The following is a 21,332-nucleotide window of genomic DNA, read 5'->3' on the forward strand; positions in this document are numbered from 1 at the left end:
TGTAAATAACATGTTTATGTACTTTAAAGCTTTTGTGGGCCTTAGAGAGGATTCCAATCAGGTCCGAAGCGCCGGCGTGTCCCGGGGCCGGCGTGTCGCGGGGCCGGCGTGTCCCGGGGCCTGCGTGTCCCGGAGCCGGCGTGTCGCGGGGCCGGCGTGTCCCGGGGCCGGCGTGTCCCGGGGCCGGCGTGTCCCGGGGCCGGCGTGTCCCGGGGCCGTCCGAAGCGCCGCCACAAACGGAGCAGCAGATTTCCTCCAGTCGGTGGAAACACGCCCGATAAGGCTTCACACGCCGCAGACGAGATTTGGTGCCTTGATAGGATTCAGACCGGCAGGGATCAAAGGTTAACCTCTGATAACGCCGGAGGCCGGAGCAGGTGGGCGGGGTTCCCGACAGGTGGCGCAACCCGAGAAAGCAGATTCCTCATCGGGGCCTTCAGGCGAACTTCCTGATTGATGCCTCCCCCTTCCTCTCCCCCTCCCCTGGTTAATGGCGCCCCCTTCTGTTGCTCTGTCTTTTACTTAATCAGAATCCTTTAAATTCTTCCTTGTAATTAAAAACACAACTTGTATTTTTCTTTCCACTTCTTTCGGCGGAACGCTGATTGATCCTGATGACGTCACTCTGCGTTCGGACTCCACGCTGTCGCGCGCGACTTGATTGTTGATAATTGCTGATTGAATTCAGCAGGTGTGGAGGAAGGACCTGAACACACCTGGTCCCACGCGCGTCCACGTCAGCCCACGTGACCCCGCAGGAAGCCGGTGACGACTTTTACTTCCGATCAGACTTCATTTTTTATAAATGAAGTCTGATTTTACATAATTTAAGACGAGATGTATATTTTCCATAAATCTAGCTTTAAGAATAAAAGAATAAAATATTATATTAATCAATATAATTAAATTCAACACTTCAAACTGTACGAACAGAGGATCTCCTGCCTGAACGGACGTCGAGCCGCGCATGCGCGCGGCCGCTCCCTCCCTCCGCGCGTTCTTCGCGTAGGTCTCTCTATCACTCTCTCTCTCTCTCTCTGGGAAAAACCCGAGAAGGAGGAGAGCAGAAGAGGGGGGAGGAGGAGGAGGAGGAGGAGAAGGAGGAAGACTCCTTCTTCCGATTCAACGGCGGCGGCAGGAAATCCAGAAAAATCAATAAACAATTCAACAAATCCGCGGCCACGCGCCTTCCTCCCGGCGCGGCGCGGTGCGGCGCGCAGGAAACCCGCGCGGATGTGCCTCCGGAAGCGGAGCGGATACCGACCACCGGACCTCCTCAATGCCAAGATCGTGAGTATCTGATCCGGAACCGGGAGGGAGGGAGGGAGGGAGCCGGAGCCGCCGCCGCCGCCGCCGCCGCCGCTTTCCGGTTCACCGTCAGCGGCGGCTCCTGCCCTTCCCTCCTTTCCTTTCTCACCTCCTTGGTTCCTCCTCCGGAGCGGGCAGCGTTCGGGGCGAGGAGGAGCAGAAGGAGCCGAACCAACCTTTGTCGCTTTGTGCTTCACCTCCTGCTCCTCCTCTCTTCTCCTCTCCTCTCCTCCCCCTGAAGCTTGAAACTGTTGGGTGGAACTCCTGAGGAGAACCGGGGCGGAGGAGAGCCCCCCCCACCCGGGTCAGCCGGGTCAAACTCCCGAGGGGAACCGGGGCGCCCCCCCACCCGGGTCAGCCGGGTCAAACTCCCGAGGAGAACCGGGCCCCCCCCCCCCCCCCGCTCGGGTCAGCCGGGTCAAACTCCCGAGGGGAACCGGGGCGCCCCCCCACCCGGGTCAGCCGGGTCAAACTCCCGAGGAGAACCGGGGAGCCCCCCCACTCGGGTCAGCCGGGTCAAACTCCCGAGGAGAACCTGCTTTTCATTGAACTTTTACTTTTTCCCACTTTTATTCACTTTTCTGTGAATTTTTTTTGCCAACACACTTTTCTTTAGTGTTTTTACACGGATGTGTGATGAGAAGCGGATCCACGGGTGATGAGAAGCGGATCCACGGGTGATGAGAAGCGGATCCACGGGCGATGAGAAGCGGATCCACGGGCGATGAGAAGCGGATCCACGGGCGATGAGAAGCGGATCCGCGGGCGATGAGAAGCGGATCCGCGGGCGGTGAGAAGCGGATCCGCGGGCGGTGAGAAGCGGATCCGCGGGCGATGAGAAGCGGATCCGCGGGCGATGAGAAGCGGATCCGCGGGTGATGAGAAGCGGATCCGCGGGTGATGAGAAGCGGATCCACGGGTGATGAGAAGCGGATCCACGGGTGATGAGAAGCGGATCCACGGGTGATGAGAAGCGGATCCACGGGTGATGAGAAGCGGATCCACGAGCGGTGAGAAGCGGATCCACGGGCGATGAGAAGCGGATCCACGGGTGATGAGGAGCGGATCCACGGGCGATGGCGACGCCCGGTCATTCCCCTAGAAGTTTCCCGATGGCGCTGGAAGACGAAGTAATTTTGATGTCCGCGGTTAAAAGGAACCGAATGTCCACGTGGGGCCGACTGAGCATGCTCACTGGACCGGTGGCGGCGGCGGCGGCTAAAGGTTCTTTTGGACTTCGTCTAGTCGCCAAAATAAATCTGGGGTGTCTGTTTGTGAGGCGGTGAAACACAATCGTGGTGTCGGTTGAGGGTTCCCGCCCCTAAAAACGCTTGTCTTGTCTCCGGCCTAATTTAAGCGTGCGAGAAACGGTGCCTGCGCGCGACGGGAAGTTTTAATTATTCGTTTGCGACGCTAATGTCTCGGCTGGGAACTGGGAGCGACTTATTTAAGATGGTTGTCTGAGCTATCATTACTCTCTGGCTAAATGCTAATTGTGGCGTTAAGCACCTGAGACTGCTGTCGGTTGGAAAGGTGAACATTGTTAGCTGCTGACGTTGCTAATTTTCCATTGTCGGAAGTCTGAAAGTACATTTTCGTGCTGCTTCTGCTTGCGTAAAAATGGACACGTAATGGTTTGCTCTACTAGCGGACCTGGACCAGGAAATGAACCCAGAACACTCATGAAAGGCTCTGTTCTGACTTGCTATGGACCGTGTGCCTACAGAATGCATGTAGCCTGCCTTAGCCTATTAGCTATAAGCTCATGAAGACTTCAGTATTGTCTCTGTCTGTGTCTTTTTGCTGGATTACTGAAACTGTTTAGAACAGATTTAGAGGTTTGGTCCAGCCCAAAGGACGCTTTAGAATTTGTTGGTGATCCAGACTATCTTCTAGATCCTGAACCTTTTATGAAGGGTTCTTTTATTTTTGACTGGGTGGGGCAGTTACAAGAGTTTAGCTTCTAACTTCATAAAGTCTGGAATGGCAGAACCAAAATGGGACGTCAATATCCCATCAGGTTTAGCACACCTCAGAGCCTGATCTGGACCCGAGTAAACCAGTCCGGTACTTGTGTCCGTCTTTAGCAGATTACATTCGCAGACGTTGCTGAAGTTCTTGATCCAAGTCTGGAAGAAACCATCGGAAAAATTTTAGTGGTCCAATACGGTCCAGATTCTAGGAGCAGGTTTTCATGGTCCAGGACACGCATGAAGGGGGTCAGACTATCATGGACCTGTTGCTTTTAGGTTGTTTAACACAATGGGGGACTGTGAATGCAACCAGTTGCCGGTCCCTGAGAGGACCGTGACCAGGCGGTGTGTCTCTGTCAGTTAACCGTGACCTTGCTGTACTTGTTGGTTTGTTTATGGATAAACGGACCCTAAGCGGTTCCTACATGCTGCGGCTACAGAAGCCCGGTAGTCTTCTATACCGTTTACTTGCCTTTCATACTCAGGTGGGAGGGACTTTGTGCATTATTCCTATTTCTAACCATTGACGGTGCAACAGGAAGTGTTGATGCCGTGGTACATGGATCCTACTGGACCGCTTCAGGTGACGGTGCTTTTGAGACACCTCAGTTTTCGAGAGTGACGCTCTTTGGGTTAGTTTCCTGTCTCTCCGTTGTGAGTCTGCCCCGTAAAATCTTGGAATACTTTGTGTCTCTGAGGATTTTTATTTTATTGTGAAAGTCTTTCACTCGCGTCACAAGAGAAACGGTTGTTTCAGCTCCTCCTACATTATCCATCCTGGAATTAGGTGGATAATGTTCTGGACCGATCCCGAGACCAAACGCGCCACCGCTGACACAGAGTTGTTTCCTGTTGCGTTTGTGTGAACTTCCTCTTCCTGTGTCTTTCTCCATTGGGTCTGTTGCTTGCTTCCTCTTTTTTAAGTTGGTCTCATCTCTCTCTCCATTTCTGTTCCTTCTTAGCTGCTTGTTCCAGCCTTTCTTTCTTTCTTGTCGTGATATATCGCTATTTGCTGCTTTGTTTTTTGAGTATCCACACAAACCAGCATTCCCGTTTGGAATGCCGGATAAAAAACTCCGGACCGGTCCAAGAACTAAACAGCCGGCCTTATTTTTAGTTGGACCGTCAAAAGTTTGAGCTTCCGCTGGGTTTTTGAAAAGATCCCGGAGATGACCGGATCGAACGAAGCGGCAGAGCGTTGGGGAACAGCCCGTCGGGTCGGTGTGAGCTTCTTCTAACTGGTTCAGATGAAGTGAAACACAGAACCGGACCGGTGAACCGCGAGTTTGAATCCCTCTGAAAATATGAATAATGCAAGAAATGTTGATGTGGAGTGATGTCGCGTCCCCAAATGAGTCCTTAAGCCTGGTCCTGCTCCAGTTCCCAAGTCCTGGGTCTGTCCAGCTCCCAGTGGTTTTAGTTGACAGGGTCAGTCTTAACTGGCTGAAACCCAGGATGGATCTGATTTGGTTCTAGTTCTGGTTCAGACCATTGTGAATTGGCATTCGGTGTTTCCACTAGAACATTTTTTAGGCCCGGTCGCAGGACTTAAGAGACTTCATGTGGATCAAAGGTTCGGTTCTTTAGTTCCATGTAAAACTCTTCAGCCAAAGCGATCGTAAGGAGAGGATGAGTCGGTGAAGTTTCAGCAGGGTTCTGGATCGAATTACGGCTGGTGGGCGTGGCCTTTTCTCTCTCTGGGCCGAGAGTAAGAAAAATGACCCGTTATTAAACGTAACTGAGTTAACCAGATTAAAACATATCGGCGCTTTTTGGTTCAACATCCCATTTCGGATAAGTCGAGATTTAGTGAATGATGAAAGGAAGAACATAGAGGATGTTTGTTTTCATTGTATCATGAGTGAATGAAAAGAGAAGCGGAACCACAGCCGTCTGTGATCCAATGATGTTCCGGTTAAAGGCATGGAAACCCCACGACGAAAAGTCTTTCATGTTTTCGCATCGCTTGCCTTGCTTGAAGTGTAGCTGCACTGCCCCCCACTGTTTCCTGGTGGTACTGCATCATTCCGACGCGTGAAATTAAATCTGAATGAGCGGCACAGCTGTGCATTGAATTGATTTTTTGGAAGTCTGGAATTTCCTGTTGTCTGTTTTCCTGTTGTCTCTGCGACCGGGCCAGGATAAGCGGTGGAAGATGGACGGTTGGATTAAAAAACAAACAATCTAATATTGCTTATCTCTCCAGATTGTCTGATCTGAATCTATAAATCAGTGATTTAAATTTTATTTAGTTAAATGTTGCCGGTCGAGGGCGGCTTGTTGGCCACGCCTCACTTTCTTCTCTTCTCTCCCTGTTTTCTGTGTCAAACCATTTTCTTTTCATGTATGACTGTATACGTTCACGTCTTCGTGTTGCGTGGTGCGTGTCTGGACGCATTTTTATTTTCTGCACTTTTGTGCGCCCCCCCCCCCCCCCATGTGTGCGTACATTTGTGTATTCGTAAAGGAGAGGTCCGAGGCACAAGGCGGGATGACGTGCGTGTGTCCGGCCTGCTAACGGCGCTGACGATTCGCACGCTAACCGACTGCCCGCCCTCGCGACGTCATGGACGCTCTGGTAAAGCAACTTTTTCCTTGCATTCCTTCTCTTGTATTTCCTGTCTGTGCTCTTCTCTTTACTTCCGTCTGAATTCGGTTTTCTAGGGAATGTTTTTTTGAAGTGAGATGCTAATATGCTAGCAAAGGAACAGGCTAATGTAAAAATAGAATTAATAAACCCCTTAAGGGCTCGAGAGAATTCCTTGAATTTGATTTGAATAACAAAATATAGAAATCTAAGAGGAATAAATTGTGTATATTATTTTTCTTTATTACTTTTTCCTCAAACCTGTTGCTTTAGCTACTTCCTGTCAATCACCTCGCAAAAAACAGGAATTGGGATTTGCCCTGAATGGGAGTGGCCCGATTGGAAAGGGGCCATCCTTTTTGAAACGTGTCGTGTTGGAACACGGTGAGTTGTTTGAATTGAAGTTTGACGTGTCTTTCGGGGGCCGGGTGGAAGTCGTTCCCGCCTCATGCATTAATCCCGGGAGCGTCGATGCGTCGTCGGGTTCGTAAAGTTCGGCTGTGTTGTGAAACAGACGTGGACGAGTCTAGACTGGACACGTTTAGAGGACGAAGGAATGCAATTCGTGCTTTTAGCAGCTTTCCTCCATAAGCCGTGTTGGCGGGACCGGCCCCACGTTGGGTTCGGGTTGGGTCGGCGCCTGGGCGTGAGTGTCTGTCAGCTCCGGGTCTGATTCATCAAGTTTCAGAAAGAAACCGAGAAGCCCTGTGTCACAATACCTCCGACTGTTTCCGGACTCTCCTTTCCGCCTGTCTCTCTTCCCCCTTTAACTGGAGGGCGGTCCCGTTGATTGATGGAACCGAGAGAAGGACCGGTCGGTTCCGCCGCCGGGTCGTCCTCTGATCTGCCGCTGAACCGTCTCGTCTCTGGTGAGCGCCGCCGTGGCGGTGGTTGGGCTGATTGTCTGCGCTGGTCTTTTTGACGGTTGTGGTTTTGACGGTCCCTGGCGAGCGGATTTTATTACGCTGATTTATGAGTGAAGGAACCTCTGTGGGTTTCGGAGGAAACGCTTTTGTCTATTTGCCGAAGTTCTTTCGACGTCCTGTCGGCTTCAAAGTGAATCTTGAATCTTCATCAAGCTTTAAACATCTCAGTTCCTGAAACGTAGACGATGTTCTCTGTATTCTGGTCGGTTTATTTAGTTTATTATTCTGAATATTGATGCTCCATTAATAGGTTTTCACTGTGCTATGAAACACGGGGAATACTGTTAAATATATTTTTGCTTCAATGCTTTACGGATCCTGGAGTTCCGACAGCGACCCAGATCCTCGGTCTTTACGGCCTTTCAGGATTTTTCCTTCTCACGTTCTGGATTATCTGAGGCCTGGATGAGATGATCTGATCCAGCGTCCATCTAACGGGCCGTAGAGATGGAGGTTTGCCTGAATTCTTTTGTTCCTGCTGCCTTTCCACGATCTTCTTGATCTCATTTTGTGTCATTTGTGTGTTTCTCGCTGTTATTTTGGGCTGAAATGGTATTTTTTAGCATCCCGGTTTCTTGTTAAGATCCTCTTGAAATGGTGTGTGTGTGTGTGTGTGTGTGTGTGTGTGTGTGTGTGTGTGTGTGTGTGTGTGTGTGTGTGTGTGTGTGTGTGTGTGTGTGTGTGTGTGTGTGTGTGTGTGTGTGTGTGTGTGTGTGTTAAGCTTTGTATTAGCGACGCTAACATGTCAGGGCAGGAGTTTGAAGAGGCCGGTTGGAACCTTTCTGGGCAGTTTGACAAAGTCAGTTTAGCTAGCCTGGCTACACGCACAGATTAGCTAGCCTGGCTACACGCACAGTTTAGCTAGCCTGGCTACACGCACAGTTTAGCTAGCCTGGCTACACGCACAGATTAGCTAGCCTGGCTACACGCACAGATTAGCTAGCCTGGCTACACGCACAGTTTAGCTAGCCTGGCTACACGCACAGTTTAGCTAGCCTGGCTACACGCACAGATTAGCTAGCCTGGCTACACGCACAGTTTAGCTAGCCTGGCTACACACAGCCGGAGGAAGCGTATTGAGGTTAGTCTGGATGCTCTGACGTCTCTGATTGTGTTTTCGTACGTTATTAATCTGCAGAACAAACATTAAAACGTAACACTTTCTGACATGATTTATCATCGTGAGCTAAACTCGGGCCAACGTTGTGTAGCAGAGAGCGCTAGCAATGTGCAACCTGAGATAGCATTTAGCCTAGCGCCATCGTAGGTTAACATTGAAATGTCATCAGTGACTTTAAACACTCTTGATCTCGTTGGCGATCGGGTGGAGGAGATTACGGCTCGGTAATCTCCCAGATTAACATTTAAAATGAGCTCTTAATGACATAAACCCCGCTAGCAGGCGCGGCTTGTCTGCTTGAATTCATCGAGCTTTATTGGTTTGGTATGCGAGTCAGAGATTGTGGATCAGAACCGCCGGTCCGGACGACTCTTTATTTAACCTCTGTGGATTCAGACCATAAAAACACGTCTGGTCCATTTGATGATTGGTTTCTGGGTGTGAAACCAGCCCCCAACCAACCAGCCTCCACCCCCCCCGCCCACCTCACCTGGACAATGGGGGGGGGGGGGGGGTGGAGTTGAGAAGATGTTAACTTCCTGGTGTTTCTCTAGGAGTGTCTGTAATATTACTTTATCTGATTCGCACTTGGATTCTGTTATACACACACACACACACACACACACACCGACACACACACACACTTGTGCAAAAGAGGAAGTCGGACACCAACAGAAGAGGAACTGCACGCATCAGGTGGTTCTTTCACCCGGTCCAGTCCGTTGTCCCGCCGGGTTTTTGTTGGACGGAAAACGTCTCTAATGAATTCTCTCTGGATGCTAGCCGCTATTCCACCTGCTAACTCACCTGTGGTCGGCGCCTCTAAACACACACACACACACGCACACACACAAACAGGGTGCACCTGTGGTCTCGGAGGAGGGGCGTGTTTCTGTCTTTCCCAGACGTTCAGTAAAATGTCGACTTTCTTCCTGCGTGTTTCATCTTGAACACACAGGGGCGTAAACCCGTCGTCCATCAAACACACCTGTTGGTTTTTGTTGTGGTTTAAACCGGTTCTGTTTGGTGCTGGCGCAGAGCGTTAGCATCCTGCAGCTAGTTAGCTCGTTAGCTCCGGTGTGATTTGTTGTCGGCTCCCGCCGGTACAGGTTACTGTAATAAACCACTTCCTGTGTTTCTTTTCAAATTAAAAACCGTCCAGAGGGGGGGGGGGGGGTTGTGTATCTGTTATCTGTGTGTGTGTGTGTGTGTGTGCGTTTGCGTGTGCGTGTGCACGCCTCCGTGCTCAACACGCTCATACATGTGTTGCCACGTGCGACGGCGTGTAACTGTTGCGTTGTCGGCGGCTTTCCTCTTCAAGCCGGGAAACTCGGGACGTTAGGAGGGCGGAGCCAAGGAGCCTGTTTGTGTGCGCGCTGTTGAAAGAGCGTGCGTGTGTGATCTTAGCTCGGTCACGTGACGCGTCGCTTCACCCACGCGGCCTCTTTCACTTCCTCCATCGTTCCGGCGGCTCTTTCTTCCTCTTTTGCTCTGCGGCTTCTTGCTCCTCCCTCTTTTTCCTCGCCGTGCGAGGAGCGACAGAAACGACCGGATCATGTTTGTTCGTCCCGGTTTGAAGCTGCTCCGTTTATCACGCTACCTGCAGCGGATTCAAACGCGGGCTGCCCCCTGTGATGCCTGTAAACACGCGCCGCCACGTGAACGCCGTTTCTAGACTCCCGTGTTGGAAAGCCGGAGCGAACGTTGCGTTGAATGTCTTTAACTAGCTAAACTAGCTACTTAAACTAGCTACTGTAGGATTAAGACCCGTTCAAGCAAAGACGGGGTAGAAATGAAGCACTACCACCGGAAACCACCGGGGGGCAGCGTAGCCGCGACTGAATGTGTCATCGCCCCGTGTCATGAGGGTGATGGTCGGCGGTTCCGCCGCGCCCGTTTCTTGTTCCGTTTCCTGAAGTATTTCTCTTTCTCCCCGCAGTACACCGGTCCCGTCCCGGCCGAGGGAGGGGCCGAGCCGGCCATGGGGGCGGATCCCGGCGAGACCCCAGCGCTGAGCGGCGGCCACGGCGGCGCGACCGCCACCCAGGATGCCCGGCGACCCGGTGCCTGCTGCTTCTGCTGGTGCTGCTGTTGCAGCTGCTCCTGGTAGGAAGGCGTTCGGGACGGCGTTCGGGACGGCGTTCGGGACGGCTCCGGAAACGTCGACTTGGCACGACTCAAAACTTTGACTCATTAATTCTTGCTCTTGGGTGACCTTTCTGTTTTTCTTATAGTGATTTGGACTTTTGGACCAATTTAACCGGAACTTACAACAAAAGAGGAAACAAAACTAGCGGTAGCATTAGCGATAGCATTAGCGGCGCTGCATTTAGCTGTGAAGAGGAAAGTTTGTCTTTTATCCCCACGGATTAAAGTTCAAGACATCCCAGCTAGTTTTCCGGCTCCGTTCACACGGATGATACGTTTAAGTTCTTGAGTCGCTTTCACACCGGACCCGGTTCGGACCCGGTTCCATTGGGGAGCTGAAAGTCGTTGCATTTATCTCTTCTGAGAGTTCTAAAACGAACGGAACGTTCTGAGCAGCATCACGTGGTCGTCGATTGGACAAAGTGGGAGGGGAAGTCCCGCCCTCTACCTTAGATGCGCTGCGTAGCATTACTACGCTTTCACACCGCATGCGAACAGAACCAGGGTTCACTTGCAATCGAAGAGAGACCCACGTTTTCAAAGCGGTCCAGAGTCCACTTGTTTGAGCCGCACCAGAGTTCGGATGAGCTTTCACACCTGCCCAAACGAAGTGGAGCGTCCGAGGAAGCGGACCAAACGGCTCAGGTGTGAAAGCGACCTTGGAGGATTTGTCCCGCCCTCTTTAGAATTCACTGTGGCGGTTCTGGTTCTGGTTTTAGTGCCTCGCTATAAACACGTTTACAGCTACAACAGCGCTAACGGTTGAGTCGCCGCTACACCTTTAGCACGATGTCCGAACGCCGTTTCATCCCGTCGTTCTCGCCATCAGGAATGAAGAGGAGAGGCGGAGGTGGAGCCTCAGGAGGAGGAGGAGGAGGAGGAGGAGAACATCGCAGGACACCAAAATGGAACTCATACCAAACTGTGAAGCTTGGTGAGCGCAGCGCCAACGCAATTCTCCGATGCCCCGCCCCTTCTCCTACGTCTTCCTCTTGTGTCCCGTCGTCAGCGCCAAACCCTCGGCGGAGGAGGTCCGGGTGTGGTCCCAGTCCTTCGACACGCTGATGAGGAACCCGGCGGGTCGGAATGTGTTTCGGGAGTTCCTGCGGACCGAGTACAGCGAGGAGAACATGTTGTTCTGGCTCGCCTGCGAGGAGCTGAAACAGGAAGTCAGCAGGAGCGCCATCGAGGAGAAAGCTCGCTCCATCTACGAGGACTACGTTTCCATACTGTCGCCCAAGGAGGTGAGAGCGCCCCCCGGAGGCGACGCGTCCGGTCCGGTCGGATGGTTTATCGGTTGATTATCGTGAAACCCCCCGACTCGTGCAACCCCCCCCCCCCGACTCGTGAACCTTCATCTGGTCGTTTCTCAAGATCCACTCAAATGTTGAAAAAAGACCCGATTCAGCAGAATGACGGTTATTGATCTGCTCGGTCCAGTTCAACGGGTTGAATCACACTTTTTCAATTTTATGTTGAAACTTGGTGTGTTTCGGGATTGATCGGGTCTTCATTGATCGGGTCTTCATTGATCGGGTCTTTCATTGATCGGGTCTTTCATTGATCGGGTCTTCATTGATCAGGCTTTAACTTGCAGCTCCTCCATTATTGCTGCTTATAAAACTTTCTAGTCGGTTTTATCTTCATGCTATTTTTAGTGTGTGTTTAACAGGTTGCTTCATTTTATAAGAGCGCTGGAGTGTGTGTCTGTGTGTGTGTGTGTGTGTGTGTGTGTGTGTGTGTGTGTGTGTGTGTGTGTGTGTGTGTGCAGGAAGCTATAAATTGCTGCTGTCATCATCATGCTTTTTATAGACTCTCTCTCCCTACGTGCCTGTCTCTCTCTCTCTCTCTCTCTCCCGTTTCCAGCTGTTTGTTCTCTACTCGTGTTTGCGGCGGCGGAGGGGGGGGGGGAGGAGTTTAAAGTGAAAGGCTTTCTCTTTCCCTCTCCAGGTGAGTCTGGATGCCCGGGTCCGAGAGGTGATCAACAGGCGGATGCAGGAACCCACGCCGCGAGCGTTCGAAGACGCCCAGATGCAGATCTACACCCTGATGCACCGGGACTCGTACCCGAGGTTCCTGTCCTCCGCCGTCTACGGCTCGCTGGTTACCGGAGGCTCGCGTTCCTCCTCCGAGTCCTAGTCCGACTGGCTCCGCCCCCTCACCTGAGGATCGATGCCGGACCATTTCGGTGTTTTAGACACTCCTCCAAGAGGGATTGATCGGAGGAGGAGGCGACGGACGGATTGATCGGAGGAGGAGGAGGAGGCGACGGACGGATTGATCGGAGGAGGAGGAGGAGGAGGCGACGGACGGATTGATCGGAGGAGGAGGAGGAGGAGGAGGAGGCGACGGAGGGATTGATCGGAGGAGGAGGAGGAGACGGACGGATTGATCGGAGGAGGAGGAGGAGGAGGCGACGGACGGATTGATCGGAGGAGGAGGAGGAGGCGACGGACGGATTTCTTTGGGATGATTTCATGTTTGACTCTTTTTTTCCAAGCGGGATGGATTTTTCATCCGACGTCGGGATGCTGTCCGGATCCGTCTCTTCTCTTTCACCCGACGTTCCCTCCATCCCTACAGAAGATTAAGCCTCTTCCGTTTATCTCCTCGTTTGCTGCATCGATTTCTCGTCTTTGAACGGACAAACGGACGGAAAACTGTGAAACATTAGAATTTATTTTCTTTAAGTTTCTCCTCCTTCCTGGAGTTTCTTTCCTCCTTTTCCTTTTTTTCCGAGAGGAGGCTTTTCCTCTTTTCCTCTTTTCCTCTTTTCCTCCGACCGGAGACGCGGCGGCGGGTGCAATAAAACACTGGAGTTTGGGAAAGCAACGCGTTTTACAGAATTGTTATTCCGCTTATTGTCCGACTCCTAAACGGGACGCGACGTGAATAAAACCCGGCTGGAGATCTGGTTCCGTATTTCTGACGTCCCATTCATCAAAGGTGTGAACATTTCTAGGAGAAATAGCAGCACAGTTCAGATTCAGAGCGGAAAAACACTTTAAACTGTCCAAAGGCTGCTTCTGAAATTTCCTGTTTAACAGGTATTTTAGAAATTAGTAAATGTCTGAATTTAAATTAGAATCATTTGTCTCTAAAAAGGCGAAGAAGGAATAGCTGCAGAATTAAAATTCATGTCTGATGCGTCATGGAATATTAAATATTCCTCCGGGATCCATTCGGGTTCTTTCCCGGGCCGTGACCCGTCGGCCCCGGTTGGGCGTGGTCTCGGGTTACCGGAACGTTCGGGGCCGGAGTTCTACCGTCAAAAGAAGCAAAGATGATAGAAAGACGTAAAAAGTCTCGACACACACCTACACACGCACACGCACACAAACACACGCACACATCTATACACACACACACCAGGGTGGCCCACCTGGGCCCTGCTGCTGACCTGCTTCTGTGACCTCTCACCTCAGACCTCACCACTGTCCCGCCCACTCGGATGCCTGCTCCTGATTGGCTGCATGGCTGAACTGTGGTTGGTCAATTCAGGAAGGGGGTGGGAGGAAACCCCAGGTGCAAAAAATAAGTAAATAGATTATTTATGCTGAGGAGAGATGGGAAATGTAGTTTTCTGCCGGACGGTCGCTCACAATGTGTTCAGCTTAGTATTGTTCATGTTATTTATTTTATATTTTGTTCAAACTGTGATTTTAATTGTACATATAAACAATTTCTTGAACATCCAATGAGAAGCAGCTTCGTTTGTTCAGCGTGCGATTTCTGATCTTTCCGCAGTTTCACACTTAAAAATATTAATTAATTATTCCTTAAATACAGGACTTGTTAGAACAGCTAACGGATGACGTCACACAGGAAGGAGACCGAAACCGGATTGACCCTTTAAAGAAGCAGGAAGTTGTTCGGGAGGAAACGGAAACAGAACATGAACCAGTAACCGACTCTCCAACCAGTCAGTAACTTTCTAGGAGACTTTAGCGGTGACGTTTCCATGGACACCAGATTCCTGCCTGATTCTGCTTTAAACCTGAAAACATCTCAGTGGACAGAAATGTATTTCTGAAGCAAAGCTTTTATTTTGAAGGCGGTGCACCGCTTCCTTCTTTTCTGACGTCACTGATCTTTTCTTTTCTTTGTTGATGCCGAACTTTAGCGGAGCGTGATGACGGCGGTCCTGACCGGATGCAGTATTCCCATATATGGGCTCAGTGGGCGGGGCTTCGGAGTCAGGTGAGTCACCTCCTGGTCCACTTCTTGTGTGTTTGTTTTCACAGCTGCAGAGTTCACTAGTGAACGCTGAGCTTCTTCACCGCTTCAAACTCACCTGGATTCATTTATAGAGTCAAACCGTCGCTTTTAAACTTAGGCTCCTCCCCCTCAGGTATGGAAGGAGCTTAGCGGCGTTTCCACAACAAACAGTTACGAGTCTTAAGTTTTAACCTTACAATCAGCAGGAAGTTGTCATGGTTTCAGAACCAGGCGGTTCTGGTCCGACCCGTTCGTTAGATGATTAGAACTCAGTCAGCCGAGCTGCCGACGCCGTTTAAATCCCTGAAAGATCCACGGAGAGAGATGGAGACGAGCTTCAGAGCAGCGGTTCTGAACCCGAACACTGCCGACCCCGCCCTCGGGCTCAGAACCAAACGAACAGAGAAGACGGGGAAAGTTCAGCGACGTGATTTTGATCCAAGAGTAACTTTAATAGAAACGTTAAAGGCCAAACATGGAGCAGAACAAAAAGGCCTGAATGTGATTTCAATCCGGATCGAAGCTTCATCGATCCCAAACTAATCAAACCGACGCAACACGAACGGGGATTACTGTCCTCTAAATATATTACATCTTTTAGATTTTATATATAAAAAAGAAAATATACACAGTAAGGGCAAAAAAAAATTATGAATTCATTAAATCCACATTCAATTCACTCGAGTCGGTTTGCTTCAGTGGAACGTCGTCTTCAGCAGAACTGAAACACAAACAGGATTAAAATTCTTTATCCGACATGTTTGTAAGAACATGGGGGGAGCTTCACGAACGTTTGATCAAAGAACAAAACACCAGCTGCTCAAATTAGTCGCTTCACCTTGACCTAGAGGAGGGCGGGGCCAGGAACTAGGGGGCGGGGTCAGGAAGGAAGGAGGGAACATGGAAAGGGTGGAGGAAAACAAAGACGACGGAAGGAGAGAAAGACAAAGACTCGAGAAAACGTGGATCAGAAGGAGGAAGAGAAACAGACGTGAGCTCTGCTGCCATCATGTGGCGAGAATCCGTATTACAACAGAACAGAATATAAACGTAATCTTTGTGTGTTGGATGCGCAGATGAACATTTAATCTTATGGAACTTTTGTTTTCTAGTTTATACGACATCGATTCTCGGCTCACCTTCCATCGGTTCCCACAGCTGTTACAGGCGACGAAGGTGGTCATGGGTTCGTCGGCGCTGCGGATCTGAACCTGGAACACAAGAGGGGCGGGTCCCCAGATCTGGTGAGAGAAACACGCGACCAGGTCGACGGGGACGAGAAGAGATTCATCATCGAGGGACGGCGGGACGGAACCAACGACACGAAGGTGAGGCTGTGTGTGTGTGTGTGACGCCTGTGTGTGTGGGTGTGTGAGCGTGTGTGAGAGGTGTGTGTGTGTGTGTGAGACTCCCATGTGTGTGTGACGCCTGTGTGTGAGTGTGGGTGTGTGAGAGAGAGACGTCTGTGTGTGTGAGAGACGCCCGTGTGTGTGTGTGAGAGACGCCCGTGTGTGTGTGTGTGTGAGAGACGTCTGTGTGTGTGTGTGCGTGAGAGACGTCTGTGTCCGTCTAAGAGACGCCCGTGTGTGTTTAAGAGACGTCTGTGTGTGTGTGTGTGTGAGAGACGCCCGTGTGTGTGAGAGAGACGCCTGTGTGTGTGAGAGAGACGCCCGTGTGTGAGAGAGAGACGTGTGTGTGTGTGTGTGTGTGTGTGTGTAAGAGACGCCCGTGTGTGTATATGCGTGTGTGAGAGACGCCCGCGTGTGTGTGTGTGCACGTCTCCGGTACCTGCGTGTACGTGCAGCTCTTCCCGTGACACTTGTTGCAGATGAACATGTCCGTCTCCGTCCCGCTGACCTTGGACAGCTGGTGCTCCCTGATGGACTCTTTGGTCAGAGCTTCTCTGATCTGCTTCAGCTCGGCGCTCGCCATCTCCTGCACTCACACAGAACCGCGTCCGGAACGCCACCGGAACGCCACCGGAACGCCAGGCGTGGCATCAGATGGAGGCCAAACTGCCCGCCGTGGTTTTCGGGTGGACTGTCCCTTTAACGAACCTCGGCGGTCATGCTGGCGATTCGCCGAGGCGAGATGCTTCCACGGAGGACGTTCCGCCGCAGGTCCGGGTTCTTCTGGTCCTTCAGGTTGGAGATGCGGCTCCGGAGACGAGTTTTATATTTGATGTCCGTCGACTTGAACTCCTGGAAGATCTGTGGACACGACGGCCAGTAAAGGACCAAACCGCAGGAAGACATGGGCCAACGCGGCTCCTTCCGCATCCGCTAACGGCGTCACGTTGACGCTAACGGCGTCACGTTGACGCTAACGGCCCCACGTTGACGCTAACGGCGTCACGTTGACGCTAACGGCCCCACGTTGACGCTAACGGCGTCACGTTGACGCTAACGCCCACGTTGACGCCAACGGCCACGTTGACGCCAACGGCCCCACGTTGATGCCAACGGCCCCACGTTGACGCTAACGGCGCCCACGTTGACGCTAACGGCGTGAAAGGATATCCTCTTCAATTTGTCCTGCCAGATGCTGACAGTCGACGGCGACGGTCCGGTGGTCGTCTGGGAAACAGACACGTTGTGTGTCACGTTAGAGCCGAGCACACAAACTACACACAACAACCACCAAACTACACACACAACCACCAAACTACACACAACCACCACCAAACTACACACAACAACCACCAAACTACACACAACAACCACCAAACTACACACAACCACCACCAAACTACACACAACAACCACCAAACTACACACACAACCACCAAACTACACACAACCACCACCAAACTACACACAACAACCACCAAACTACACACAACAACCACCAAACTACACACAACCACCACCAAACTACACACAACAACCACCAAACTACACACAACAACCTCCAAACTACACCCATCCCAGCCGGTTGGCGTCGGTACCGTCGGTCTGCAGCGCCGCCTCCAGCAGTTCTCTGCACTTGTTCCTCACGCTGTCCGTGGTGACGGGGGGAGGGGGGAAGGAGGTGACCCGAGGGGCGGGGCCTGGAGGAGGAGGCGACTCCTCCGACCTCTTACAGCTGATCAGGAGGAGAAATGAAGTCTTTAGCGAGGGGACCGCTGAAGCCCCGCCTCCTCGCCGGACCGCCCACCTTTTCTCGCCGCCGCCGGAGTCCTTGGACGATGACCTCACCGGAGACCCGCCCTCTTTCTTCTTCTCCTCCGATCCGTCTGCAGGGAGCGGCGCCAACACCAGAACCAGAACTTTATTAATCATTCAAATTATATTATATTGATCAGTAAAGAGCGTGCACACACGCACGCGCACACGCACACGCACGCGCACGCACACACACTCACACGCACACACACACGCACACACACACACACACACACACACACACCTAGCAGCTTCTTCCAGGACTTGATGAGCGCTTTGGCCAGCGTCTGAACTTCTTCTTCCGAGCTCTGCTTCCTCACGGCGTTCACCGACATCCCGACTCTGGTGGACTGCAGGGAGAGAGGAACGGGAGAACCCGGTTCTGCTGAGCAGCATCAGAACCTCGGGGGGGAGAGAGGAACGGGAGAACCCGGTTCTGCTGAGCAGCATCAGAACCTGGACCCGGGGGGAGAGAGGAACGGGAGAACCCAGTTCTGCTGAGCAGCATCAGAACCTCGGGGGGGAGAGAGGAACGGGAGAACCCGGTTCTGCTGAGCAGCATCAGAACCTCGGGGGGGAGAGAGGAACGGGAGAACCCGGTTCTGCTGAGCAGCATCAGAACCTCGGGGGGGGGGGGGGGGTTTACCTGCAGGGTCTCCAGAGACATTTTGATGTCCTTCAGTTCCCTCAGCAGGTCCAGAGCGCCGTCCTGAAGACAAATCAAACCAATCAACATCCCCGGAAGAAAGGGGCAAATGTGGGAGGAGCTAAATCACATTTACGTTCATTTTTGGTCCTTCGTGTAAACGGTCTAACGAAGTTCTGTTTGTCCTTCGGAACCGCCGGAGCAGAGGCTCTGATTGGACTGTTGGGTTCTGCTGAGTCATTTATTTATCCGTTAATGAGGATGAATTCAGAACCCGTCCTGCACCGGGGTGGGTCCAGAACCCGTCCTGCACCAGAATGGGTTCAAAACCCGTCCTGCACCAGAATGGGTCCAGAACCCGTCCTGCACCAGAATGGGTTCAGAACCCGACCTGCACCAGAATGGGTTCAGAACCCGTCCACTCGGACCCGACGCTGGTCTCGCGGTGCGCGCGGGTTGATTGGAATCACAATCAGCTGTGATTTATCAGCAGAATCTTCTGATCTCAGCTCCTCCTCCTCCCAGCTCGGGACCGTCAGCCCGAAATGCCGAACCGGCTCCCCGAAGCGGACTCTGAAGCCCGCTCGGCGGTTCCGGAACGTTTCCCAGGTGGACCCCGCCTCCCGACACTCACCGTGTTCTTCTTGTGGACCATCTTGTCCAGCTTCTTGGCGATGTGTTCCACCTCCGGGTTCCTGTCCATGCCGGGTTCTCGGGTTCTCGGGTTCTCTCCGTCGGTTCTGCTCCTCCGCCGCGGTCCAATCCTCCATTGATGAGCAGGAGCCGCTCCGTCTCCTCCTCCGCCGGCCGCCGCCTGCCTCTCGTGGGTTGTCGCTCGCCCCGGTGCACGCTGGGAGTTGTAGTTCCGGGTCCGTTCGGAGCGCTTTGACCCAAAGTATTTAAGGAGACAAAAAACAGTTTCGTGTTTTCTATTAATGTTTAATTATTTTAAAGGCGGAGGGTTAAAATGACGTTTAGTCACGTCGTAAAATGTCTCAAATGACGTCATGAATTGAACTGCAATAACAACAAAGTGGTTTAATAGATGCTTTTATTTTAATCCCTCACTTCCCTCTCTTCCTCCCTCTCTTCCTCCCTTTCTTCCTCCCTCTCTTCCTCCCTCTCTTCCCTCTCCCTCTTCCCTCTCTTCCCTTTCTTCCTCCCTCTCTTTCAGCTGATCGGTTGCCTGTTATTGATCAGACGAGCCTCTCGATGCCCCCCCCCCCATCCTGGATGCACTTCATCCGGTTCCCCTCTAGATGTCGCTGTTCGGTCGGTTCGTTTTTCTCTCCAGGACTAAACGCCATTTAAAATCCACCGTTTATTGATTATGTATCTGAATCATCGGTGTCTCACTGCGGAGTCGTAGCAGAACATCTCTCTGGATCAGAACCAACTTCCGGTGGCTTCCGGTCCGGGCCCCAGCCTAATTACCTGCCCAGCGCAGGTGCGCGCCATTGGGACACGCCCCCCGCGATGAAGGAAGCAGGAAGTAGGACTTTATCACGACTTCGTTTCGTTTTCTTTCTTAATTTGAGAGCCTTTCCGAACCCTTTGATTTGGTAATGAGCTCGAAGCGACCCTGAAAAGGTGGATTTAAGTTTCTGAAACTCTTCAAAACGAACACGTCATCATAATATTAGTGATTATTGAACGCGGCACGTTCAAAGGGCTTCCAGGGCCGGAGAAAGCGGGTCGGCGGGCCACAATCAGAACACGGCAAAGGTAAGACGTCGTTTCTGCTTGTGTGACGTTTTTGTGTCATTTTCCTGACGCGCGGGTTTCCGGCCAGGTGCTGTGGGCGTGGTCTACCTGTGCAGGTAGCTTTGTTTCCAGTCATGAAATAGTCTCCACACCTTCTTTTTCATCCCTTCTTCTTTATTTAAACTTCTGAATTATCATTTATTATCATTTTTTCTGTTCACGAACACATAACTTCTGGTTTTGGACCCTGATTGATTCCTCGTGGAGGTCGGGTATGGATCGATCTGTTCAGTTGGTGAACCGGGTCATCGTCTGGGTCCAGTGGCGCTGGCGTCAAAAGCTCTGCCACAGGGCGGCGTCGGCTCTGGTTCCGACCGATGTTCTGTATCTCATGCCTGACCTGATTTCGATTCTGATCGGTATAAATGATCTGCTCGGGTTGAAGCTGCTGGCCGGGGGGGGGGGGGAGTTCTTGGACTTCTTTGTACTGTTTGTACCGGATCAATGAAACCTGCTTAGCACCTGATGATGTCACCTGATGATGTCGCCTAATTATGTCACCATTCCACCTTCTGTGTGTGTGTGTGTGTGCGTGTGAATGAGGTTGTGTGTGTCCCGGTCGGATACCAACATTCCAGGCAGGCGGGAGACAGGAAGTCAGGAACAAGGTGACGATGATGTCATCATCCTGGCGCTGTTGGTCCACTGCGGCCCGGCGTTGGCACGCATCCATCCATTCTCCAGCCCGGATGGGGGTCCGGGTTCTGGACATCAGCTGACCTCCACCATGCAGGCGTCCTCTGGAGGCGGCGCTGGAACCGGTTCCGGCGCCGCCTCCGGAGGACGTTCTGTCTCTGCTTTCATTTCTCCTCTAATCTTTGCCACATCTAGAAACAGATGCGGGTTTAAGTTCTCCGGGCCTCCGACGGCCGTCTAACCAGAACCATGTGAGAACGTTTGAGGGGAAGCGTCTCTTTTATGGACCCGCTAACAATCCTCCACGTCTGAAAAGCATCACCGGGGCGAGGCGGCGAGCGTTTCGACACTTTGATGTCTTTAATGTCAGATCACTGAAGGGAAAGCGGCTCAAATGACAGTTTGACTTTCTGGCTTTACTTTAAACCTAATAAAATCGTTTTGTGACATCACAAGTATTTTTGACGCCGGTAATCATCCGGCGTGAACGTTTCCAAACGGCGAGGAAACGCCTTCAGACGTTCAGGAGGATGTCGCAACGCCGTCCTGAGGTCACGCTCCAGAAATGTTCTGGGGGACTTTTCCTTGATTAAATGTCGTACTGCGTGTTGTACTGCGTAGCGTACTGCGTGTCGCACTGCGTGTCGTACTGCGTGTCGTACTGCGTAGCGTACTGCGTGTCGTACTGCGTAGCGTACTACATGTTGTACTGTGTGTCGTACTGCGTGTCGTACTGCGTGTCGTACTGCGTAGCGTACTACATGTTGTACTGTGTGTCGTACTGCGTGTCGTACTGCGTGTCGTACTGCGTGTCGTACTGCGTAGCGTACTACATGTTGTAC

The 21,332-nt window shown here is 52.0% G+C and overlaps 2 protein-coding genes across 3 annotated transcripts; one reads left to right on the forward strand and one right to left on the reverse strand.

The window, feature by feature from the left end:
* Positions 1 to 1,051: 1,051 nt before the first annotated feature.
* Positions 1,052 to 13,760, forward strand: rgs19 (regulator of G protein signaling 19). Of its 2 annotated transcripts, none has more exons than XM_068746462.1 (5): positions 1,052 to 1,290; positions 9,854 to 10,020; positions 10,892 to 10,996; positions 11,072 to 11,306; positions 12,013 to 13,760. In XM_068746462.1, exons 1-5 carry the CDS (start codon positions 1,234 to 1,236, stop codon positions 12,199 to 12,201), a joined length of 753 nt encoding a protein of 250 aa, XP_068602563.1. In that variant the 5' UTR covers positions 1,052 to 1,233; the 3' UTR covers positions 12,202 to 13,760. The 2 variants fall into 2 exon arrangements, with proteins under 2 accessions (XP_068602563.1, XP_068602571.1); XM_068746470.1 differs by lacking the exon at positions 1,052 to 1,290 and adding an exon at positions 6,666 to 6,737.
* A 1,232-nt stretch (positions 13,761 to 14,992) lies between these two features.
* Positions 14,993 to 18,793, reverse strand: tcea2 (transcription elongation factor A (SII), 2). Its single transcript, XM_068743052.1, has 10 exons — positions 18,725 to 18,793; positions 18,091 to 18,153; positions 17,689 to 17,794; positions 17,437 to 17,515; positions 17,228 to 17,364; positions 16,800 to 16,856; positions 16,338 to 16,492; positions 16,069 to 16,215; positions 15,420 to 15,491; positions 14,993 to 15,001 (listed from the first exon to the last, which is right to left on the reverse strand). Exons 1-10 carry the CDS (start codon positions 18,791 to 18,793, stop codon positions 14,993 to 14,995), a joined length of 894 nt encoding a protein of 297 aa, XP_068599153.1.
* Positions 18,794 to 21,332: the final 2,539 nt, after the last annotated feature.

This window comes from Brachionichthys hirsutus, chromosome 2 (assembly GCF_040956055.1).
Source record: "Brachionichthys hirsutus isolate HB-005 chromosome 2, CSIRO-AGI_Bhir_v1, whole genome shotgun sequence".
NCBI lineage: Eukaryota > Metazoa > Chordata > Actinopteri > Lophiiformes > Brachionichthyidae > Brachionichthys > Brachionichthys hirsutus.